Source organism: Haliotis rubra, unplaced genomic scaffold (assembly GCF_003918875.1).
Source record: "Haliotis rubra isolate DU_JTF1 unplaced genomic scaffold, ASM391887v1 Scf14, whole genome shotgun sequence".
Lineage (NCBI taxonomy): Eukaryota > Metazoa > Mollusca > Gastropoda > Lepetellida > Haliotidae > Haliotis > Haliotis rubra.
Window position 1 is genome coordinate 1,723,691 of NW_025765336.1, and position 22,657 is coordinate 1,746,347.

At 38.8% G+C, this 22,657-nt stretch overlaps 1 protein-coding gene across 1 annotated transcript; it reads right to left on the minus strand.

Annotated features, from left to right (window-relative positions):
• Positions 1 to 1,640: 1,640 nt before the first annotated feature.
• On the minus strand, positions 1,641 to 18,429 carry LOC124268782 (vesicle transport protein GOT1B-like). The gene is made up of 5 exons (XM_046703805.1): positions 18,224 to 18,429; positions 16,766 to 16,847; positions 15,840 to 15,872; positions 7,882 to 7,900; positions 1,641 to 2,731 (listed from the first exon to the last, which is right to left on the minus strand). The coding sequence occupies exons 1-4, from the start codon at positions 18,427 to 18,429 to the stop codon at positions 7,889 to 7,891; spliced, it is 333 nt and encodes a 110-aa protein (XP_046559761.1). The 3' UTR covers positions 1,641 to 2,731; positions 7,882 to 7,888.
• Positions 18,430 to 22,657: the final 4,228 nt, after the last annotated feature.

Genomic DNA, 22,657 nt, shown 5'->3' on the forward strand with positions numbered 1-22,657 from the left:
TTTTGAGCATGTAATTATTGTGTATATTTTTGTGAACTGTGTATATATTTATTTTGAGACAGTTTGGATGTATGAGAATTTCCTCCGGGATAATAAAGTTATATCTTTTCTTAATATTAGACGTTAACGGCCGCTCATGCTTAGCACATAGTCAACGTCATTGGCAGACAGTCCGTCTAAAACGTCCTCAATAATTCGAGTTATCTAGACTACCCCACTATACCCTTTTTAGAAGTCCTCGAGTCCTGTGAAAATGGACTCATAGAGTATGATAAATAGTCCACGCTTAAACCGACTCGTCCTACGAGTACTCGAGTTACGTCCGTGCTCATATGAACGTGCATGCGTGTGTATGTGAGATACCATGCCGCAGTGAAGCATGAATACCCCACTCAGACACATTATACTGACTCCGAGCCGACCAGTCCTTGTTGTACCCATTAATGCCGAGCGCCAGGCAGGGACCAACAAGTACCATATTTTAACGTCTTTTGGTATCACGCCGTCGGGGATAGAACCCGCGACCTTCCGCTCTCCGGGCGGACGCTCTAACCACTACACCACGGAGGCGGTCCTCTACATGTTATAGAAATATAACCTGCCCCAAACACAGGCCGGTGGTGTAAAGTTGTTAACAGGATCGTATCATCATGACTTTTATATACCGATATCGCAATAAGTTCGTATTTGGATTAATAAATATTACAAATGCACAGTCTACCTTTGACTCCAAGGTTCACAGTGCCCTCCGTGTTTTGAAATTTGAAATGGTAAGGCTTGATGCAGATTCTTAAAAAAAACTTAGCAGAGCAAGTGTGTTAAATTTAATGCTATTAATAGCAATACTCTCGGAGACCCATCTGGTCATGTCATTATTTCGTGACGGTGTTGATGGATGATCGTGTTATCGACCACTAGTTTGAGTGTTCCATGACGGAGTGTGTTGGATTTTACACCGCTTTGTAGTTTGTACAGTGTTTCCGTTCCTATCTGACAGCCATCTTGGTTTGGGAGGAACGTCCGAGGTGAAATAGAGCTGCTTAAAATATAATTAGGCTGAAACGGAGCTCGAACCCTGAATCAAAGGTTTCCAGCACGCCTGTGACTCCAGTTCGGAAGGGGCGGCAGGGTAGCCCAGTGGTTAAAGCGTTCTCTCGTCACGCCGAAGAACCAGGTTCGATTCCCCACATGGGTACAATGTGTGAAGCCCATTTCTGGTGTCCCCCGCCGTGTTATTGCTGGAATATTGATAGAAACGGGGTAAAACTAAACTCACTCACTCAAGTTAGGAATCCCCATGAAGCTGTTAATCTTATAGCAGCCATTACTTGTATGTCTCTTGCCCATAGCCAATGGCAAATGTACTATTTCAGAAGTTTGTAAGTCGACCTTAAAATGTGTATTTCTCGTATTTCTAGACCGAGAACAGGTTTGTTAGAGTGTATTGTGAGCATCGATCCGCGACGTGGGTACGATGACACACTATCCAAGTCGCCATCCGACCCTCTTTAAGACACTTCTCACGACCAACAAAGTGGTGGAAGCTCTCAAGACTTGTGGGCGGTGAGGAACTTCGGTGTATTCGATTTGGATGTTTCCATTGCAGATCTGTTATAGCTTACCACGATACAAGACAGACGAAACTGGCTATTTTTGTTTTATTCTCCTTCTCTGCAATGTGAACTTTTAACAACATCAGAATAATGTACAGTCAGGGGTACCCTTGCTATGTTTTTACGTCAATCTCTGTGATCAGCTGTTGATGCTCCACATAATACCCGGATGCCATATGCATCTCCGTCTCGACCCGTCTCTTGCGATCTTGTCCGGGATGACTTGAGTGGACATGAATGATGCCATTCGTCACCACTCGGATTGTCTCGGAGTAACACGAGTTGGTCACGAATGGAATGGTGCTGTGAGTTGTCCAAGATGAACCTGGTACGTCTTTCCCTTTGGAAAATGTCGTCTGGCGCAGCTAATCTTTCATATTCAGAAGGCGAGATACCGTTCTGAATCCGTACTACAAGCCCCTTTAGTGTTACAATCGTCATACGTCTATGTAAACTGTTTAACTAATTTTACCAATGTTGGTTCTGGACAGACATAATGGTTTAACCGTAGATCAGATGACTGCAAAAATTAAAATATCAACTCACATGTCTTATATGCATGTAGTTGTTCGTTTGTATAGCTGTTCTGACTAAATTTGACTCCAAAAACATACATATATTATAACTACCACACCATAGCTTAAATCAGAGAAAATACATTCCTGGCAATTAATTCTTTTTTAAAAGAAAGTGGTATAAACTTCGACTGAATCTGAGCAGAAACAATGTTTGTTTGTTGGAGTTATGGACCAGACACTTCCGTGATCAGCACCATGAGCATCGATCTACGCAATTGGGATACGATGACATGTGTCAACCAAGTCAGCGAGCCTGACCACCCGATCCCGTCAGTCGCCTCTTACGACAAGCATGGGACCAATTCTAACCCGGGTCCTCAGGATTGATAGAAAGAGTAAACTATAACATATGCTGAACCTGGAAGTGGAACCATTTGTATTTCTGTGACATGGTTCAGGGCCCATCATGTAAGCAGGTGACAATTTATGAAATCAACTTGACGATATGAATGGCCGAGCCATTAGGAAATGAAAATGGAGACAGTGCTGGTCACTATTTACATATGGATGTACTTTGAGCGTCATGGTGGATTCTGTTGTCTGAAAGAAAACAGTTCAATATTCAAAACTATGACCGAGTTATGTAAGTGTTAGTTATTATATCGCTGTAGACATCTTGCAGTTGATTTTTGCATTAGACACCAACAAAATGGATTAGGACCTGTAATAATGTCGGGAATCAAACCCAAGAGTGGGTCGAACACCCCACCTACTAGGCTTTGGTGGGGTGCCACTTCTGTCACTATGTATGTTTCTTTGTATAATTAACATTGGTATGTTCGAATAAATTATATTTTTTTGTTACGAACTGAATTACCATTGTAAATGTATCGTTTGATAAAGTTACTAAAAGAAAAATGGCTTCATGCATGATCATCACTGGTATTTACACATAAAAGAAATTTACACTGGTATTTACACAGTACAGGTTAGAAATATTTAGTGCATACCGCATTAGAAAAGAACCTTGCATTAGTAAAACAAAGGGTGAGTTGGGTTTTACGGCACATCCAGCAATGATTCAGTGTGTCCCTTTGGGTTTAGTACTGACAAACCAGTATTCCTGATCTGGGGTTCGGCATCAGACTTGCGGGTCTCGGTTTTGGTTCAGGATGACGGCGGGGATATTTGGGCGCACATTGTACCCAATTGTCGTGACATATGTTAACCACTCGTTCACATTTTGTGTTATTGTAACATTTTGTGTTACTAACAGGTAGTGGGTTCACCCAGCAGATATATTTCCATCACTGTTTAATATACGACTACAATATGAGTGAATGAGCGAGTTGGGTTTTACGCCACTTTTAGCAATAGATATTCCAGTAACATCACGGCGAGGGGCACCAGAAATGGGCTTCACACAATGTACCCATGTGGGGAATCGAACCCGGTTCTACGGCGTGACGAGCGAACGCTTTAACCACTGGGCTACCCCACCGCCCCACAACAATATGAAAGCGTCAACCACTAAATCTGATTGATATGTATTATGTGAGCATATGGGTAGGATTTATATTCCGGCAAAATCACGGCGGGGGACACTAGATTTGGGCTTTGTCACAGTTTGTGTATTCAAAGCCCATTTCTGATATCCCCCCGTGATAATCAAGCCCAGGTCTTCCGTGTGATGAACCAACACTTCAGTCACTTGACTACCACCCAAATGTATCTAAACTGTCCTTGATAACAAACTGAACGGACAACTTGCCATTTGAATTGTTAAACTGACGTTAGATACAGCTGTCCCAATGTGCAACAGATCGCCGGTGGCCGTGGCGTCCAGAGTTGCCTCCCTTGTAACCCTCACAAAGCTATGATCATGGTTCAAATCCCGGTTTCTCCGATTGTTTCTAAGTTTGTCAGCTCCATACCCGTTCCATAGGCGGATCAAAGGGGGTGGAGTGGTTTTTTTTATGGTGTCTGTTTGTTTGTATGGTATCATGAATGTTTATTAAATGACCATAGAAACTCTCGTGGAAATGAAGTGTGCACACCCCCACCCCCTTCTCAAAAAGCTGTATCCGCCCCTGCGTTCTCTTGGGTTGCACCAAAATGGTAACTGAATTAAACCTGCATCTCTTCAGACTTTCAACAAACCTTACGCCGACACGTGTTTTAATTAAAATAGTGTTTAAATCTGCATTAAATCCAACTCAGTCGAATCTGCAGCAGGCATCTTACAAAGGCAACTTTCCGTGGAGTACAAATACACTCTTGCAATGAATGCGTGAATAAGTTTTAGGCAAAATGAAACATCTTTCCACATCCACAATATTAAATATCTTCCTGTCCTAATCCGAACACATCGGAACAAACGTAATGATGTCCTCGATTATTCAACCTTACGGCTTCCCCAGCCCCCATTGTCAGAGCTGAGACCCTGAACTTTAAAACGCCATTTAAGGGCAAATGACAGTCACGGGACCATGACTAATCAGCAAATGACCGTTCATAATTTATGGCTGTGTGTGTGTGTGTGTGAGAGAGAGAGAGTGAGTGAGTGAGTGAGATATGATTTGGAACACCACCCTACCCCACCCATGCATGCCATGTACAAACTCAATGACCCCTGTCCCCGCCTTCCCATAATTTTACAGCATAATTTGTAAATATTCTATGTACAAAATTGATGACCCCTGCCTCCCCAGAACAAAATGGGTGACTCCACCCTTAAAATCTTCATCATCAACTCCAAAACCCCAGCCACAAATTATGAATGGTCCCTAATTAGCTACAATGTTGCTTCTAAAGAATCCAGGATTCCATCCCGAGTAAGTGCCTGTCTGCACCAAACCCTTGGGTTCAGCCAAAGCTTGCCCTTATGACTGCCACCCAGTCTTAATGTTTTGTCTGCTTATTGTACATGGCACCCAGCAATATTCCAGCTATATGGAAGCAGTCTGTAAATAATCAGTGACCAACAGTATGAGCATCGATCTACACAATTGGGATACGATGGCATGTGTCAACCAACCTGCCTACCCAATCCCGTTAGTCGCCTCTTAGGACAAGCTTAGGTTGCTTCAGACCAGGGCCCCGTTCCTCAAAGCGATCGTAGCGCTACGACAGTCGTAAGTCTATGTTAAAGTATGGGAGTTACCATCATCTTAGTGCTACGACATAAGTCTATGTTAAAGTATGGGAGTTACGATCATCTTACTGCTACGACAGTCATAAGTCTATGTTAAAGTATGGGAGTTACGATCGTCTTAGCGCTACGACAGTCGTAAGTCTATGTTAAAGTATGGGAGTTACGATCGTCTTAGCGCTACGACAGTCGTAAGTCTATGTTAAAGTATGGGAGTTACGATCATCTTAGCGCTACGACAGTCGTAAGTCTATGTTAAAGTATGGGTGTTACGATCGTCTTAGCGCTACGACAGTCTTAAGTCTATGTTAAAGTATGGGAGTTACCATCATCTTAGCGCTACGACAGTCTTAAGTCTATGTTAAAGCATGGGAGTTACGATCATCTTAGCGCTACGACAGTCGTAAGTCTATGTTAAAGTATGGGAGTTACGATCATCTTAGCGCTACGACAGTCGTAAGTCTATGTTAAAGTATGGGAGTTACCATCATCTTAGCGCTACGAGCCACGACAGTCGTAAGTCTATGTTAAAGTATGGGAGTTACCATCATCTTAGCTCACGACAGTCGTGAAGTCTATGTTAAAGTATGGGAGTTACGATCCTCTTAGCGCTACGACAGTCGTAAGTCGTAAGTCTATGTTAAAGTATGGGAGTTACGATCGTCTTAGCGCTGCTACGACAGTCGTAAGTCTATGTTAAAGTATGGGAGTTACGATCGTCTTAGCGCTACGACAGTCGTAAGTCTATGTTAAAGTATGGGAGTTACCATCGTCTTAGCGCTACGACAGTCGTAAGTCTATGTTAAAGTATGGGAGTTACCACGATCGTCTTGGCGCTACTATCGCTTTGAGGAACGGGGCCCTGTCCTAAGCCAGATCTTCACAGATATAAGGTTTAATAATAGCATGTGAAGCACCTTGTTTGTTTGTTTGTTGTTTTACACTGCACTCAGCAATAATCCAGCAATAATCCAGCTAAATGGCGGCATGAAGCAACTGAACATTTGGACCATATATAGAGTTCACTGAATCAGTAGTGATATTCTCTTTCAATGGGTGTTAAAGTGTTGATTAAAGCCAAGCACTGTACACAGAAAGCTGCCTGACAACTACCCAACCATAACATAACCCCACATGTAGGTCCTAATGGTGAACAGATCAGTGCCAAACAAATAGTAAATGTAAAACAAGTGAATGTTTTTTCAAAAATAACATAAAATGTCCATAAAAACTCCTGTTGGTAATTAAAACCTGTACTGTTTTTAAAGGTTAAAATCTTTTTAAAATGAATGGATATAAATAGATTTAACAACAGCAAAACCATTCAGCTTTAGGAAACATAAATTCTAATTAAAGGCAGAACTAATTGTCCCAAGATTTCGCTAGAGATACACTGACCGTTTACATTCTCAGAGATGATTTTGCACTTCAGATTCATTTTTTTTACTACCATTGGGCCAAAAAATTAATAATTATTGACTAAAGGCACCAAATTTTGGTTACACATGACCTCCTTAATCAGGACCTTCACACAAAGGTACATGTTATGTAGCTCATAAATTAGTGCAGCGGGACTGAAGATGGTCTTCATCTGAATTTAGTAATATACATGCAGCAGCAATGCTGGGCCACCCAGAGAGGTTACAAATTGGAATCAAACATGGGTTTGTCAGGAGATAACTTACCATGCTGGGTCACAAATTAAGTGAAAATTTAAACTGTCCCACCAATAAATGTGTGAACCACCTGTGTAGCTCTCTAAATACCTCTGTAAATGTCCCACAATCCTATCTGAGCACTGGTCAGAGTATGACATTGAAGGTTTTCAGGATAGTTTTGCATAGGAACCAGTTATCTAGTGTAAGAGTAAGTGTGTCAACAGGAATCAGGGGAGGGTTGCCCAAAGTAGGACAGTCTCTTGGGGAGGGTTATGATCCAAAATGAAAAGGACATGTTCACCCAGCAGTGAATGGGTACCCGGTGGGTAATGGTCATATGACTGTTAATCTTTGAACGCCTCAGCTTGGGTTAACCCTGGTAAAAATGACTGCTTCAAAACCCTTCGACATTGATAGGTTCAAGAACTTGTTTGTTTTGACATAATGATAGAAACTGCAAAAATACTTAAATAATTTCCTTTTGTTAAACAGGATCATCTTACACCTGTTTTACATTAAACAATGAATTTACATTTAATGATGAATGACAAAAATATATATAAAAAAATACATAATATATGTAATATAAACTTACATTCACCAAAAATAAACTTTTAATACACTTTTGTTTCATTTGAATTTCTAAACAATACCAGAAACAGGTTTAAACTTCAGACCTGAAAAATCATTTACCAACCCTAAGGGTTAAGTATCCATACTCTGTGTTTGTCTTGGCCAATAATAGCTGGTTCCGATTTCTAAGACATCAAAATTTCTGACACCCTTTCCCTGGGGACTCCTGAACAGGTTATGGAGGGGACTCCTGGACAGGCTATGGAGAGGGACCCACTGACAGGTTATGGAGGGGACTGCTGGGCAGGTTATGGAGAGGCTGACTGACCCACAACACAGAACCACCACCTGATTCATAGAATACTCACACTGGCATTACACTTTGTCCTGAAAGCAACAAACAGTATTTTATCATCATAATGAAGCGATATGATGACATACTTGTACTGCAAACTAATTACAATCAATTACGAAAATTTTCAACTATCTTCAAATTGTTAGATAAAACATATTCGACCATCTCCCTAGCTAAACTTTGGTCAGTATTTTCTTAACATATTTTCTAATAACAAACCATAGTAGGATTCATCTGACAACATGTACATATATTTATCCAAATATCTATGAACATTATTCTAGATATATTTGGTCACTCGCTGACTTGATTGACACATTATCGTATCCCAATTGCGTAGATTGATGCTCATGATGTTGATCACTGGTTTGTCTGGACCAGACATGATTTACAGACCGCTGCCATATAGCTGTAATACTGCTGAGTGCGGCATAAAACTAAACTCACTCACTCAAAAGCCTGAGTGGCACAGATCTGAGATGTTTACAACTTTGGTGAAACCTATGAAAATGGTACAGACAAACCGAGAAACATAACCAGATCAAACAGGGATTCGAACCCAGAATGAGAGGTTTCTAGTACACCCAAAGTGCCTTGCCCCAACAATATCATGGCGGGGAACACCAGAAATGGGCTTCACACATTGTACCTATGTGGGGAATCGAACCCGGGTCTTCGGCATGACAAGCAAATGCTTTAACCACTAGGCTACCCCACTGCCCCCTTTCACCAAGTAATATCTATTAATGTATCTGACCTGTAAGTAAGATCCCAATTTTTACCGTAGTTCAACCATATATGCATGCGAAATCTCTGAAAATTTTGGGGGGTAGTAAAAGACAAAAAACTGGAATATGTCATATGATAGTTTTTTCTTACATAACTAAGATTAGTTAAAGTCACAATAACATGAAAAGTATCATAACACTATTTGTAACACATATACTTTAAACTTCAGGCTAGCTATTCTCAAAACGTTCGTAGCTCTACGAACTTCTTAAGCCCATTCTTTACACATTGGCTACGATCAAAGTTAAGAATTCTTAGGACTACGAACGTTTCGAGAATAAGGGCCCAGGTTAGCAGAACCTTCAAACACATCCTTATCACAAACACAACCTAACACACACTGATTATTGTACACACATATTGTATGTTCACAGGAAAAACTAAAACAAACAATACCATAGTTTCACATTTGTTTATTTGGCTATTTACATAATAAACTGAAGCAATGAATGATCAAGTGGAACGAGTTGGACAATTTTGACATCAGATAATACTTGTGAAAAGCTTAAGGTATTTGTTATAACCTCGATAGCTTTATGCAAGATATACTCAGAAAACACAACCATAAATGAACTAATTACCCTTAAGTGAAGACACAACACTTGTATGTAGGGCTGGCCAAAATGATTGCTAATCAGAAATATCGTCGATAGGAACAAATATGAATGATTATCTATATGAAAATTGTGTTATTGATAATATCGTACATTAACTTTTGTAATGGACAAAAGTTCTAATTTTCTCACATAATACACAAACTTAAGACTTTATTCATGGTCAGCTTTAAAATTATGTTCAGGACACAGGAAACAACTCACCAGTGATATGAGTGAGTAAGTGAGTTTAGTTTTACGCTGCTTTTAGCAATATACCAGCAATATCACGGCAGAGGACACCAGAAATGGGCTTCACACATTGTACCCATGTGGGGAATTGAACCCGGGTCTTTGATGTGATGAGCGACCGCTTTAACCACTAGGCTATCCCACCGGCCCACCAGTGATATGAAATGTTCATTTCTTTCAGACATTTTTGTTCAAAGATACGTCTCCGATATTTATCGATAATCGATTTCTATCATCTATAATGATAGCCAGCCCTACTTGTATGGGCAGTCTCTTCTTCATGGTTTGTTTTAACAGGTTACTTGAAGTAATGAGTTAAAATATACACACACTGTATACTTATCAGCATGAATGCCACTCACAAGAAGTTAAGGACACATCTTTTATATTACTGAAGTTAATTTGTCATGGCACTGAGTGAGTGAGGGTTTACGCTGCCTTTAGCAATATTCCAGAAATATCACGGCGGTGGGACACCAGAAATGGGCTTCACACATTGTACCCATGTGGGCAATCGAAGCTGGGTCATCCGCTTGATGAGCAGACACTTTAACCATTAGGCTACCCCACCGCCCCTATATTAATATGAAAGAATGGGGGAATTATTTTACATAGTATACATATCCTTACGTTTTGGAACGCTTAGGAACATCTGTTGTTTTCTTGATTCTCAAGGGCGGTGTGATGATCTAGTGGTTAAAGCGTTGGCTCGTCACACCTAAGACCCGGGTTCGATTCCCCACATGGGTACAATGTGTGAAGCCCATTTCTGGTGTCCCACGGCCGTGAAATTGCTGGAATATTGCTAAAAGCGGCGTAAAACTAAACTCAGTCAGTCAGTCTTGATTCTCACATGAACAATTGTAAAAACATGTCACCAAGTTATAAAGACAACTTTATCTTAAACACAAGCCATCTTCTGAGTATTTACAATGTCTGTGTGACGTAACCCGCCTCGTTATAGCAAGAGTAAACAAAGCCGTCCAAAAATGTACATTTAAAAACACATAATCCAAGGATATATGCATCAAGTACACTTACTCAGGATTACTTCTTTGAGTGGCATTTTTGAAGTTGGGAAGTACAATATTGAACACACTTTATGGATAACAACTTCTTTTATTTCGTGAGTGCGATGTTTCAATACAAATTCTTGTACCATTGTAAGTTTGTTCAATATTGTACTTAGTGCTAGTCTGATGAAGTGCCATATGGAGAACTGACACATCTTTACAAACAATTCAGAAGTTATCATAGAAATGTAATGTCTTCTAGTTCTTTCAAATGTCTGACTTCTTTGGTAACTAATTTCAAACTGAGTTCCTGAACCTCTACTCCAATGTTTGAGTAAGAAGTAACATCATATGTCTACACCTGTTGTACACCATTGAATGTAATTAAGCTTTTGGTGTGTCTTATGATAAATGTCCCACTGACGAATTAAAAACTCCATCACGATGCAGAGGACAAACATTAGTGTTTCTTTAACCATATTCCTACTCAAATTGTAAACCGGTTTTTATCCCTTTGATGAGAACATGTAATGATCTACTGTTTGAGCAAAGGCAGTCCACCCCAGGTAGGAAACAACCAAACGTGAAGCTCTGGTTCCTGGCTGGACTTGCACTGCGGAACCTTCAGTGGGTGTCTCTAGGTAAGATGATGTTTCTGTTTCTTAAAACTTAGGTCCACTCAACACTGAAGTACTTAATAACAAAAGTTTAGAATGATTTCTATTAACAAAAACTGTTTAATCTAGCACCAAGAATCTGGGGTCTAACACAGATTTGTTTTGACAAGATCAGGGGTGAATATGTAAGTCGTAAGTCACTGAATCCTTTAGACTATGATCTGACTTGATGAATTGTTGAAGTGAGTGAGTATTGTTTTAAGCCACTTAATGATATTACACAGCATCATGGTAGGCAACCAATGAACCATACACATGTCAGGATGCAAACCTAGACCCAAGCAATTATGTGCAGGCACAAGGCAACCTCTTTCTCCAAATAAACTGTTAAAATAGTTGGGACTTGCCATAAAGGAAAAATAATTCCAGTATCTGTGATACTGTTACGTTCCAAATATACACCAAACAATATCAAAGCCACCATAATGAATCACGTTTTATAAAAGTTGGTAAAGAAACAGAATTATTTGTTTTTGGTGGCAATTGTTCTTGGTGGCAATTGTCCTAGGTGGCAATTGTCCTGGGTGGCAACTGTCCTGGGTGGCAATTGTCTGGGTGGCAACTGTCCTAGACCCTGTTTTATCTAATACACACTGCTGACATTTTCCTAAATACCAAAGGTGCTTATTGTGGTATTTGCTTTCATATTCTAGAGTTCGAAGATCTGATTCTATAATATTACTATAGCTGATCTGTCATGGGTGAGTGAGTATAATTTTTCACCACTTTTAGCAATATCACGACAGCAGGCACCAGAAATGGGCTTCACACATTGTACCCATGTGAGGAATCGAACCTGGGTCTTCAGCGTGACGAGCATATGCCTCAACCACTAGGCTACCACCTGATCAGTGACAGCACGACAGAGTGAGTGAGTGAGTTTGATTTTACGCCACTTTTAGCAATATTCCAGCAACATCACGGCGGGGGACACCAGAAATGGGCTTCACAAATTGTACCCATGTGGGGATTCAAACCGGGTCTTCGGCGTGACGAGCCAACGCTTTAACCACTAGACTACCCCACCGCCCCACACGACAGAAGAACTATAGTAACATAAAAGAATTGGCTGGTCCTTAACTCCTTTGTGTAGTATATTTGAGCGTTGAGAGAAGTCAGTGACTTGCAGACTTGCATGTTATAGGGTATCACTGAGAGCTGATCAACCAGATTGCATATGTTTTCGCTTCAGATGATAACATTGATGATATTTACATGAATATAATGACAAAACGGTAACACATCACATTTATACAAGGTTAGTATCATACAACACACATACAGGGCTGTTCACCACAATGGTAATACTCACTGATTAACACATTCCAGTCCCATATCCTGCTTTACTTATATACAGTGATCCCTCGCTACAGTGCTGTCTTTGGGGTTCAGACATTTCATAACTGTTCGCAGAGTCCATGTAAAACTTAAGTTTGATAAAAATGTACATAAATGTTATCAGCCATGCATTACTGTGTTCTATTACTGAGTTACCATTATACTGAATGGAGCAATGGTGATCGAACACTGTACATGTTATTGTGTACGTACTCTTTCTTCCATACACTGGTCAGTCAACATCTGGATTTTCACCGACTATAGTCTGTTTGGTTCAAAAGCGGACTGATGAATTGCAATCTAACTCGAAAACTAATAAACATAAAATACTCAATGAAACGCTGATCATAATCAAAACATCATACCCACTCTGTGAGGTTTTTGCAGAATTTTTGAGCTAAAAATAAAAAAGTTGTTCAACAAACTATCATTAAAATATTGACACTAGGGGTGTCGCGATACGCGAATGTATCGATACATCAATACATTTTTACTGACGATACGATACGCGATACATGCTTGCGTGTATCGATTCCTATTTTAAAACTTTATCGATTCAAATTTTTATGCTATATCCATCTCCTTCAAAGTCTTGATAGTAAAATTATACGAGACCGCTTCGATAAATTAGATGTAGCTAGCTTTACTTAAAAAAATAGGTTGGAAACTAACAGCTTTTGTGATTGGCTAGACTATTTTGATGGACCAATCAGCGAGCGCGTACGTTGCCGGTAAGGTAATGCTATGAAAAGGCGCGAAAATTATGTATCGCGATACGTATCGTATCGTGACCTTAAAATCGTGATACGTATCGTATCGTGAGAATGGTGTATCGTGACACCCCTAATTGACACAGTTCACTATTTGTTACGAGGGAGGAGTGCAGAGAAAGGGACAGCCAGGTGTTCGAGAAAGGATGGAGACGGCACAGCACAGGTTAATGAATAAATAACTTTGTCTGTGAACGTGCTTCTCGAACACCTGGCTGTCCCTTAGGCTGACACGATAATCCAATAATCTATTCTTCTAGGCTTCCGTCATTGTGAGAGAATGATCCTTAACACTGTCTATCACTTGTAACTGACAGACTAGGGAAGGTGTTGAATGCTGGGTAGTATTGGCCAATGAAGGGAATGAAACCTGTGTTTCGGCCAAGTTGAGAACACTTACTAACTACTAGGATTCCCCCAAGTATCACAACACCAGAAGGCGGACATATCTTTAGATATAACAATTTAAATTGATCATATTAGGTAGCTAAAACATGATTCTCTATTGCTTCTTGCTCGACTGTGAGCCCCAAACAGGATAATACCATTGTTTAATCCATCCTTCAAAACTGCCATTTTGTGGAGAAGCTGAACAGTTGACAAAACTAGTTTGTGATGAGATAATGTTTCCCCTAGATATTTTTAGCAAAGCCCCTAGCCATTCTTTTAACTGCAATGCTTTTATTGACCTAACTATGAACTGTTGCATTCCTTGTTGGCAGAAATTAAGACATGCCCTCATTTTAACAGAGTTCAATCTATGTCCTCTATCAACACATAACAGGTTTCCTATGTCAGAGAAATACTTGTTTGTCAGTACAGTTAAAGAATTTCATACAATTTGACTTAGATCTAGATAAATTATGTAAATTACCATTTTTCATCAACACTGATTACTTCTGAGTGACGAAGGACAGTGATGTATTAATATAAGCTGCTAAAAGCTGTCACAACAAATATGTTAACCAAAGAAATAGTCATGTTTGCAGATGCTTTGGTAAGACATGATAGGCTTGAGGTAAATGTGTATTAATTCTGGAACACAAGACATCCTCACCATGGCAAGAAGTATTGGGTAGAAACATTAGACATGTTGCTGCTGCTCTTTCTTCCTGGACTGATAATGTATCTGTAGTGAGTGAGTTTAGTTTTACGTCGCTTTTAGCAATATTCCAGCAGCAGGGGAATGCCAGAAATTGGCTTCAGACATTGTACCCATGTGTGGAATCGAACTCGGGTCTTCAGCGTGACAAGCGAACACTTTAACCACTAGCTTACCCCTAATGTGTATCTGTAGAGTAGCTGATCTAATGTTGTACAGTAGTCTGACATAACATACTTATATTCCCTATTTCCTTGATTAAATCTACAGCCGTAATAAATATTGAAAATTGATATACATTTGAATAACTATGACACATTTGAAGGATGTAAATCAAGCTTGTCTGTAGTTTGGCCAAGTTCCACCTAACCACCAAGGATGATGTTCGACAAAGTGATCTTACTGCTGATATGATTGTAACTATCACACTTTAACAAAGCGTTCACAGGTGTTCCAAACATAGTTGCAACTGTCCTTTGTTAAGGCAATGCATTGAGATTCCTCCTTTAGGTTGAATCAATTTTGTACTGAATTATTCAGGAGCTTAGTCAAAGTAATATACAGATGAATTGATTGTGAAATATGGTCGGTGTATCAACTTGAGACATGTCCCCTGATCGTCAATTCTATAGGAACGGTCATATGGTATTAACAATGGAGTGGAATTATGGGAGAATTTTACACTTTGTATACACCAGCCAGGAATACATTTTACATGCACTGGCTGGGTTTACACTTTGTACACAATGGCTGGGGTTACACTTTGTATACACCGGCTGGGTTTACACTTTGTACACAATGGCTGGGGTTACACTTTGTATACACCGCCTGGAGTTACACTTTGTATACACCGGCTGGGGTTACACTTTGTATACACCGGCTGGGTTTACACTTTGTATACACCGGCTGGAGTTACACTTTGTATACACCGGCTGGAGTTACACTTTGTATACACCGGCTGGGTTTACACTTTGTATACACTGTCTGGGTTTACACTTTGTATACACCATCTGGGTTTACACTTTGTATACACCGTCTGGGTTTACACTTTGTATACACCGGCTGGGGGTACACTTTGTATACACCGGCTGGAGTTATACTTTGTATACACCGGCTGGGGTTACACTTTGTATACACCGGCTGGGGGTACACTTGGTATACACCGGCTGGAGTTACACTTTGTATACACCGGCTGGGGGTACACTGTGTATACACTGGCTGGAGTTACACTTTGTATACACCAGGCTGGGGTACACTGTGTATACACCAGCCAGGTTTACCTCATATACACCAAAGGGGTTACACTTCGTATGCAATGGCCAGAGTTGTGCCCACTTTACACATAGTTTCGTTTACACTGTCAACATTCACACAACACAGTCAGACACATGGTAACACATGAATGTGTTTTAGTATGAGCATCAGGTGGAGTTATACCATAGAGCCAGATTCTCCCACTCTGTCCGCAAACTGAAACAAAGTGGAAAATACATTCAGAAAGGAATTCATAACAATAATAATTAACAGACTAAATTATTGCTGTTCTCACCAGTCTATGAGTGAATGTTAATAAAATTCAGATCAGCTTAAAGAATGACGACAACCACCTGCATCTAGCCATGATGATGCTATAGATGCTAAGCATCGTCCTATACTTCTTTGGAGAGGCATAGTGAGTGAGTGAGTTAAGTTTTACGCCGCTTTTAGCAATATTTCACCAATATCACAGCGAGGGACACCAGAAATGGGCTTCACACATTGTACCAATGTGGGGAAATCGAAAACGGGTCTTCGGCGACGAACAAACGCTTTAACCACTAGGCTACCCCCACCGCCCTGGAGAGGCATAGATCATTATCACAAACTTTAATCCATCTAACAATTAATTATTCATAACATCTGTAAATCCTAAAATAAGGATCAAAGACAAAATGGATGTCTTGTGCATACCATACTGACACTAAGAAAACACAAATTGACGTGGTGAAATAATTTTCAGTTAACTGACAGAACAGATATTTGCTATGTTTTTCTCAAGCTTGAGGGTATCAACATTGTAATAATGTCGTCTGAGTTTGAATCCTTGTCACCTAGTCACACCTGGACGTTAGCTGACCATGCTTAGTCACTTGCTACTATCGAGAGTCAAAATCCACCGTGTGTTGTCAAAATGTGTCAACACAGACTGACTGACTGAGTTTAGTTTTACGCCGCTTTTAGCAATATTCCAGCAATATCACAGCGGGGACACCAGAAATGGGCTTCAAACATTGTGCCCATGTAGGGAATCGAACCCGGGTCTTCGGCGTGACGAGCTACCCCACCGCCCCGTGTCAACACAGAAGGATAAAGGTTTAGCTTACCGATCTTATACCCGGTAGATTCAATATTGTTCCTACAACTGGTACACGTCTTAAAAAGTTGACAGCTACAGGGAAGAACCCACTGAAACAGAAGTAAACAATGTCAGTATCTGACTGGTGTGAGTGAGGGAGTGTATGCAAACAACACATATGAAAAAAAATGTTTTATAATATTTAATGCAAATCAGAAATTATGTTATAAATATTTTCACATATGAAATCAATTTTCTGAAAAAAAATGGTATTTGAACCATGGCCTTGACAGACTTGCTTCACTGACTTCACTCATCTCATTGTTTGATTGTTTACTGTGTATTGACACTTTTAGCAAACTTTTAGCCTGTAAACAATCTAACTTGGACCAAACAATCCAGTGCTTGATATTGACATCAACTGGGTTGCAAACTTGCTGGAGATCTATTCCAACCAAGAATCCAAAATAAATTGGCTGTATCATTACCAGGGATGAGTGAGTGAGTGAGTTTAAAATTTAAAGTCACATTGTCAATATTGCAGCCATATCGTGACTAAAACAGGTAAGATGTTAACAATAGTTAATATTGGAGTATAAAACAGTAAAACAACTAGAATATCATAAATTGAAATATTAAAACTAGCAATTTAGCTTCAAATTATTTGACTATTTGGGACAATACAATATAGAAACAGACTATAGATCGCCAACAACTAAAGGTAGATCACCATACTAGAGACCATGGGGACTTACAGTACCTTTGCTACTTATCAGGTATGAATACAGGTAAGGAACCAGGCAAATGCAGTTCAAATGTCTACACTGACTATAAATCTGGTTATATTATCATAAGGTTAAAAAGACCCTCCAAAACAGAAGTTTCAGATACCCTGAACTGAGAATGGTGAATCACAGGTAGGACCTACAATGTCATGCTATGGTTTCAGAAGGGTTATGAAAAATTATAACAAATACAACAGCCAGTGGATATTTAAAAACAAAAAAAACGGTCACATCATCTACATACTGAGAATGAGTAAAACAACATTGATTGTCACTTTCACTATTTGGTGCTATTTCCCCACAACTAGTCATATGTGTAATAACATCATCACAAGAGAAATGCTGGGTCAGTCACGGTTACCAGAGTGAGTGAGTGCGTTTAGTTTTACGCCACACTCCACAATATTCCAGTTATATGGCGGCGGTCTGTAAATAATCGAGTCTGGACCAGACAATCCAGTGATCAACAGCATGAGCATCGACCTGCGAAATTGGGAACCGATGACATGTGGCAACCAAGCCAGCGAGCCTGACCACCTGATCCCGTTAGTCGCCTCTTACGACAAGCATGGGTTACTGAAGATCAATATTCTAACCCGCATCTTCACGGGTTCAGGTTACCAGAACCACCATTATTTTGGGGATTGAGTAGCGGGATGGGTTGCAGAGGTAGCAGGCCTCAGCTGAGTGCGTCTCATTACCTGAATAACAAGAAGAACCCGTACATCTCCACACACATGCCGACCATGGGCCATCCCAGGAGGACAACCAGAATGCCCCCAAGGAAGAACCCTGTGGCCTTCACCTTATGCTTTTGGAAGAAAAATCTTGCTGTTCTCTCCAAGCCTATTACAAATGCCAGGCCAGCTAAGAACAAAATCTGCAAAAAAGACAATAAAAAACCCATTTTAATAGAGATTTCATTGATGTCATGATTTCAATTCATTGGTAATCTTTTCACGTCCATAATGGATTGTTACAAGTTTATGACTATCTATACTAAATTAATAATTCCAAATCAATACTAAATTGATAATTCACTCCCTCAAGTGCTTGTATGATGGCAGTTAAAGTAGACAATGATAAGTCAAAAAATGAATTTTACACATATAATGTACTAGCCAGTTTATAGTTATACATAGTATTAAATTGATTGTCTTCATTAGTCAAATTATCTATACCAGTGAGTGAAATAGCCACTGGCCTGCTAGCCCATGGCTAGCAAAAATCCAGTCGGGCCAGTATATTTCCATAGTCCCTGTTCCGTCTGGATAGAGAATTTTCATGGGGATATTTTCTAAAATATATCACTCTCTCCGACTTGTTAAGTTATAATACACTTTTAAATCATGCAAGATTATGGCCTGATAAATGATGGTATTTTACTTTTTTGTAATTTTTTGCTGAGTTTCTACATTCACATTTCGGGCTAGTGAACTATTTTGTGGGCTAGTAACTTTCAGGAATAGCTAGCCCGATTGGCTGGCAAAATTTCGAAAGTATTTCCAACACTGTATACCCATGTAGACACATAAAACTTATGTATCCATATACCACCAAACTTTTAAGTGAATGTAATGGTTAGACGTGTGTGGTATTACAGGAATACAATGTCACCATCTATCACTAATAATTAGTGGTGGTCCGATTAATTGAAATAATCGAAGATTGGTCGTAGTGACTAAACGACCAAGTAATCGATCATAATTTCTCATAATCGAACACAAACAATTCTGGAACACTTGTTTTCATTAACAATATTTTTCACATGGTTGGTTTTGTCTGTTACATTTCGCAAGCCCTGCAAGCTAGTTTCAAGTCATGATTGAATATATCGGAAAAATTCCAAGAAATTTATATTCTCAACATACCGGTACTAGTCATCCTTTAAAGATGTGGCATTTTGTCAAAAAAAAACTAAAAGAACTACATGTTTTTTCCTTATTTTTATGTGCATTAACAAATTTCATAAATGACGCTAACCAATTATTTTCGATGATTGATCGGTAGTAATGAACCAATCATCAATTATGAGATTTGAACCAATTCCCAACATTACTAATAATAGTAACATCATTGCTAAAATTTCACGGTATTATGTCAATGATGATGCTGAAATTGTAAATGTTTACTTCATGAATGCAGCAGAGATGTAGCAATGGAATGAGGCTGCAATTTGATACGTATCTTGATAATACACTGAGATACAATTCATATGCCTATACAATACTTTTATGTCATAAGTTAATATCATTGTAATATTATCTCCCTTTAGGCAAGTGCTTCACAGCCCATAATAATTTGCCATAAGATTTTAGATAGCGATCATGGCACATTGTAAAGGAGAAACATAGTAGCTTGGGCACTGTGCAGATTCTGCTATTCATAGCCAAACAGAGAATCTGCATAAAAATAAGCCAAATATAAAAAATAAACAGTACTCCTTTTTAATGAATTCATGAATATTCATTCATCTGGATAAGGAATTGAATTCATAAAGGAATACAGTCCAATTTACCGAATATGTCAGTGAATCATAACAGCCCATTTGGCCAGGACCTGAAACAAAGAATACACAATCTTCATAAAGCCTGTGTCCAATAATACTCTGTTCCTTCTATGTAATGTGAGTAAGGGTTTACAAATTGACTAAGATTTCAACATCAAATTTTTTCTAATAGTTAGATTATTATTGTCATGATTATCATGGAATCTTTGTTCTTTGCAGAACTGTCAAATAATCTTTTTATTCTGAGGGCTGTACAATGTTAACTCCAATATAATGCCAGCAAACCTATACCATGTACAGTTACAGCAGATGTGTTGAAGACATAACATTTGCTTGATTTTTATTAGGGCTGTGCAATATAACCGGTTTACCGGTATTTACCGGTTCAGACAATGATACGTAATTGCGATACGCTGATCCAAAACTGGTATTTCAACATGAATTCAGAAAACTTTGTAACACTCGGACATCTTCCGATGTTTACGTTTTTCACATTGGAAGTCAAATTAAGTTTGGTTTGAAGTTGTGTTCTTAATTTTTGTTGAAGTGTTTCGCAATGTTTTAAATATTTACTCAGTAATGACCAGTGATCTCTGATATGTCCTGACCAGGTCAAGTTGCTGTCTAAAATCTCAGGGCATTTTTTGAGAGTGGAGAAACGAGTTCAAACTAGTAACCACTGTGTTGATGTTTCCTTGTTTCATTTGTGCCAATATTATTTGCATTTTTATTTTGTCATAATTGAAGGTTTTATTAATGCTTAATCAAGCATTGTGATTTTGTTGTGTTTTTGCTTTATAAATCAAGCATTAACTTCGATTAAAAGTAGTTTTTGTTAAGAAAAATTTCTTGCAATATATATCGCTATATGTGCTTTTGAATCGCAATATATCGCAATATGAACATCCTCTGCAATACCCACCCCTAATTTTTATACATAAAATGATAGTGCACACTGGGTCAGCAGGAACTATAATCTTGGCGCCATATGATCAGCTGAATATGTCCTATGTAAGCTTTCCTGCTAAATCAAGCTGGGTCACAAAAGAGTAAAGTAGACAGCAATATATATTGACAAATTTCAAACCGAAAGATTTAATGATAAGATTATTTTAAAACTTTCCTTGTATGGGGACCAATCATAGCAGTTGTAATAAGAACGAATCTATTGACTATCATCAGTAGAACATATTGTTCAGTATTAGCTTTGCCACTTTGTTTTGACTACCTGCATAACATTTATAACACTTATCATATTCGTTACTTGGTGTATCGATTTTTATATGCCACTGTCTGTTATTAAATGAATAAAACATCAGTTTATGTTGTGAGCTCGCACTGGAGAACGCGCCTAATAAAAACATGGAACTTGGTAACAGACGTCTCTCGTCGACAAGAATGACGTGTCAGCACAAGTATCCAAGGGAAGCTGAATTCAATGAAACAACTCACTTTGAAAGTCTGTTACTTGCATCATTTTGACAGGTTTTGATTATGTATTGTTTCCGTCACAAAAGTAGCCTTCTCAAAGCCCCAGGTCCAGTGTTAATTGACGAAATATTTGTCACGCTGTCACTCTTTCATTGCACCGGATGTTATAAATAAACAGACTTTGAGAAATGAAGAACGATGTAAGGGAGGTAACTCTCGTCGGGAAACGCGGCACAATAAATAATCTGTTAATGTATCGACTATCTTATAAGCTTCGAAAATCTATAACCTGAATTTGAATTACATCAGAGACCATATCTATTATATGGTCTCTGGTCACATCAACGGTATTTCAGCAATGATGTAGCGGTGGGCAATGTTGTTCACCAATCCCGACACTCCCCAAAAAAAATATAAAAATAAATAAATAAATAAATAAAAAAAAAAAAAAAAAAAAAAAATAAAAAAAATAAAATAAAATAAAATAAAATAAAATAAAATAAAATAAAATAAAATAAAATAAAATAAAAATAAAATAAAATAAAATAAAATAAAATAAATAAATCAACAATCAAACAAACAAAAAACAAACAAAAACAAAACACGCACGCACACATGCACGGGCGCGAAACCTCATCGGTGACAGGTCAAATTGTTCCATGCATAAAAACCAACCTCACGCATAGTTATGATCATAAATATTTTATATCTATAGAGCAAAATCTGCAATTAGAATGACACAATTCTAGAATATATTTCTCTTTATAAAATAATAGTTTCAGATAGATCTACTATTTTTTTAAGATCACTGCATCTGTATTTTCTTCACCGATTTCGTTCAAATTTGAAATGTATGTTAATCATAACATATAAAAACAATATACGATTGCAAAGTCTAGATTTTTATTTGTAAAAATTATTGTCCAAACAGTGATTCAAACCCGAGTGGGTACTACGTCAGCCGTCCACCCAAATCCCTTAAACTACCTGTGACCAAAGGGCATTTCATGAGTACTTCGAGGGACCCAACTCGCATATTGCTTTATTTAAGAGAAAACGACATGAAGAGACGGTACATGAAACTGTAAAACTAGAACTGTCCTCAGAGCAGACCCAAGTCTCCAAGAGTAACCCATGCGGAATTATACGGTATATTGACGTCCGTTTCTGTTCTGGCTTAGCCGTAGCCGACGTA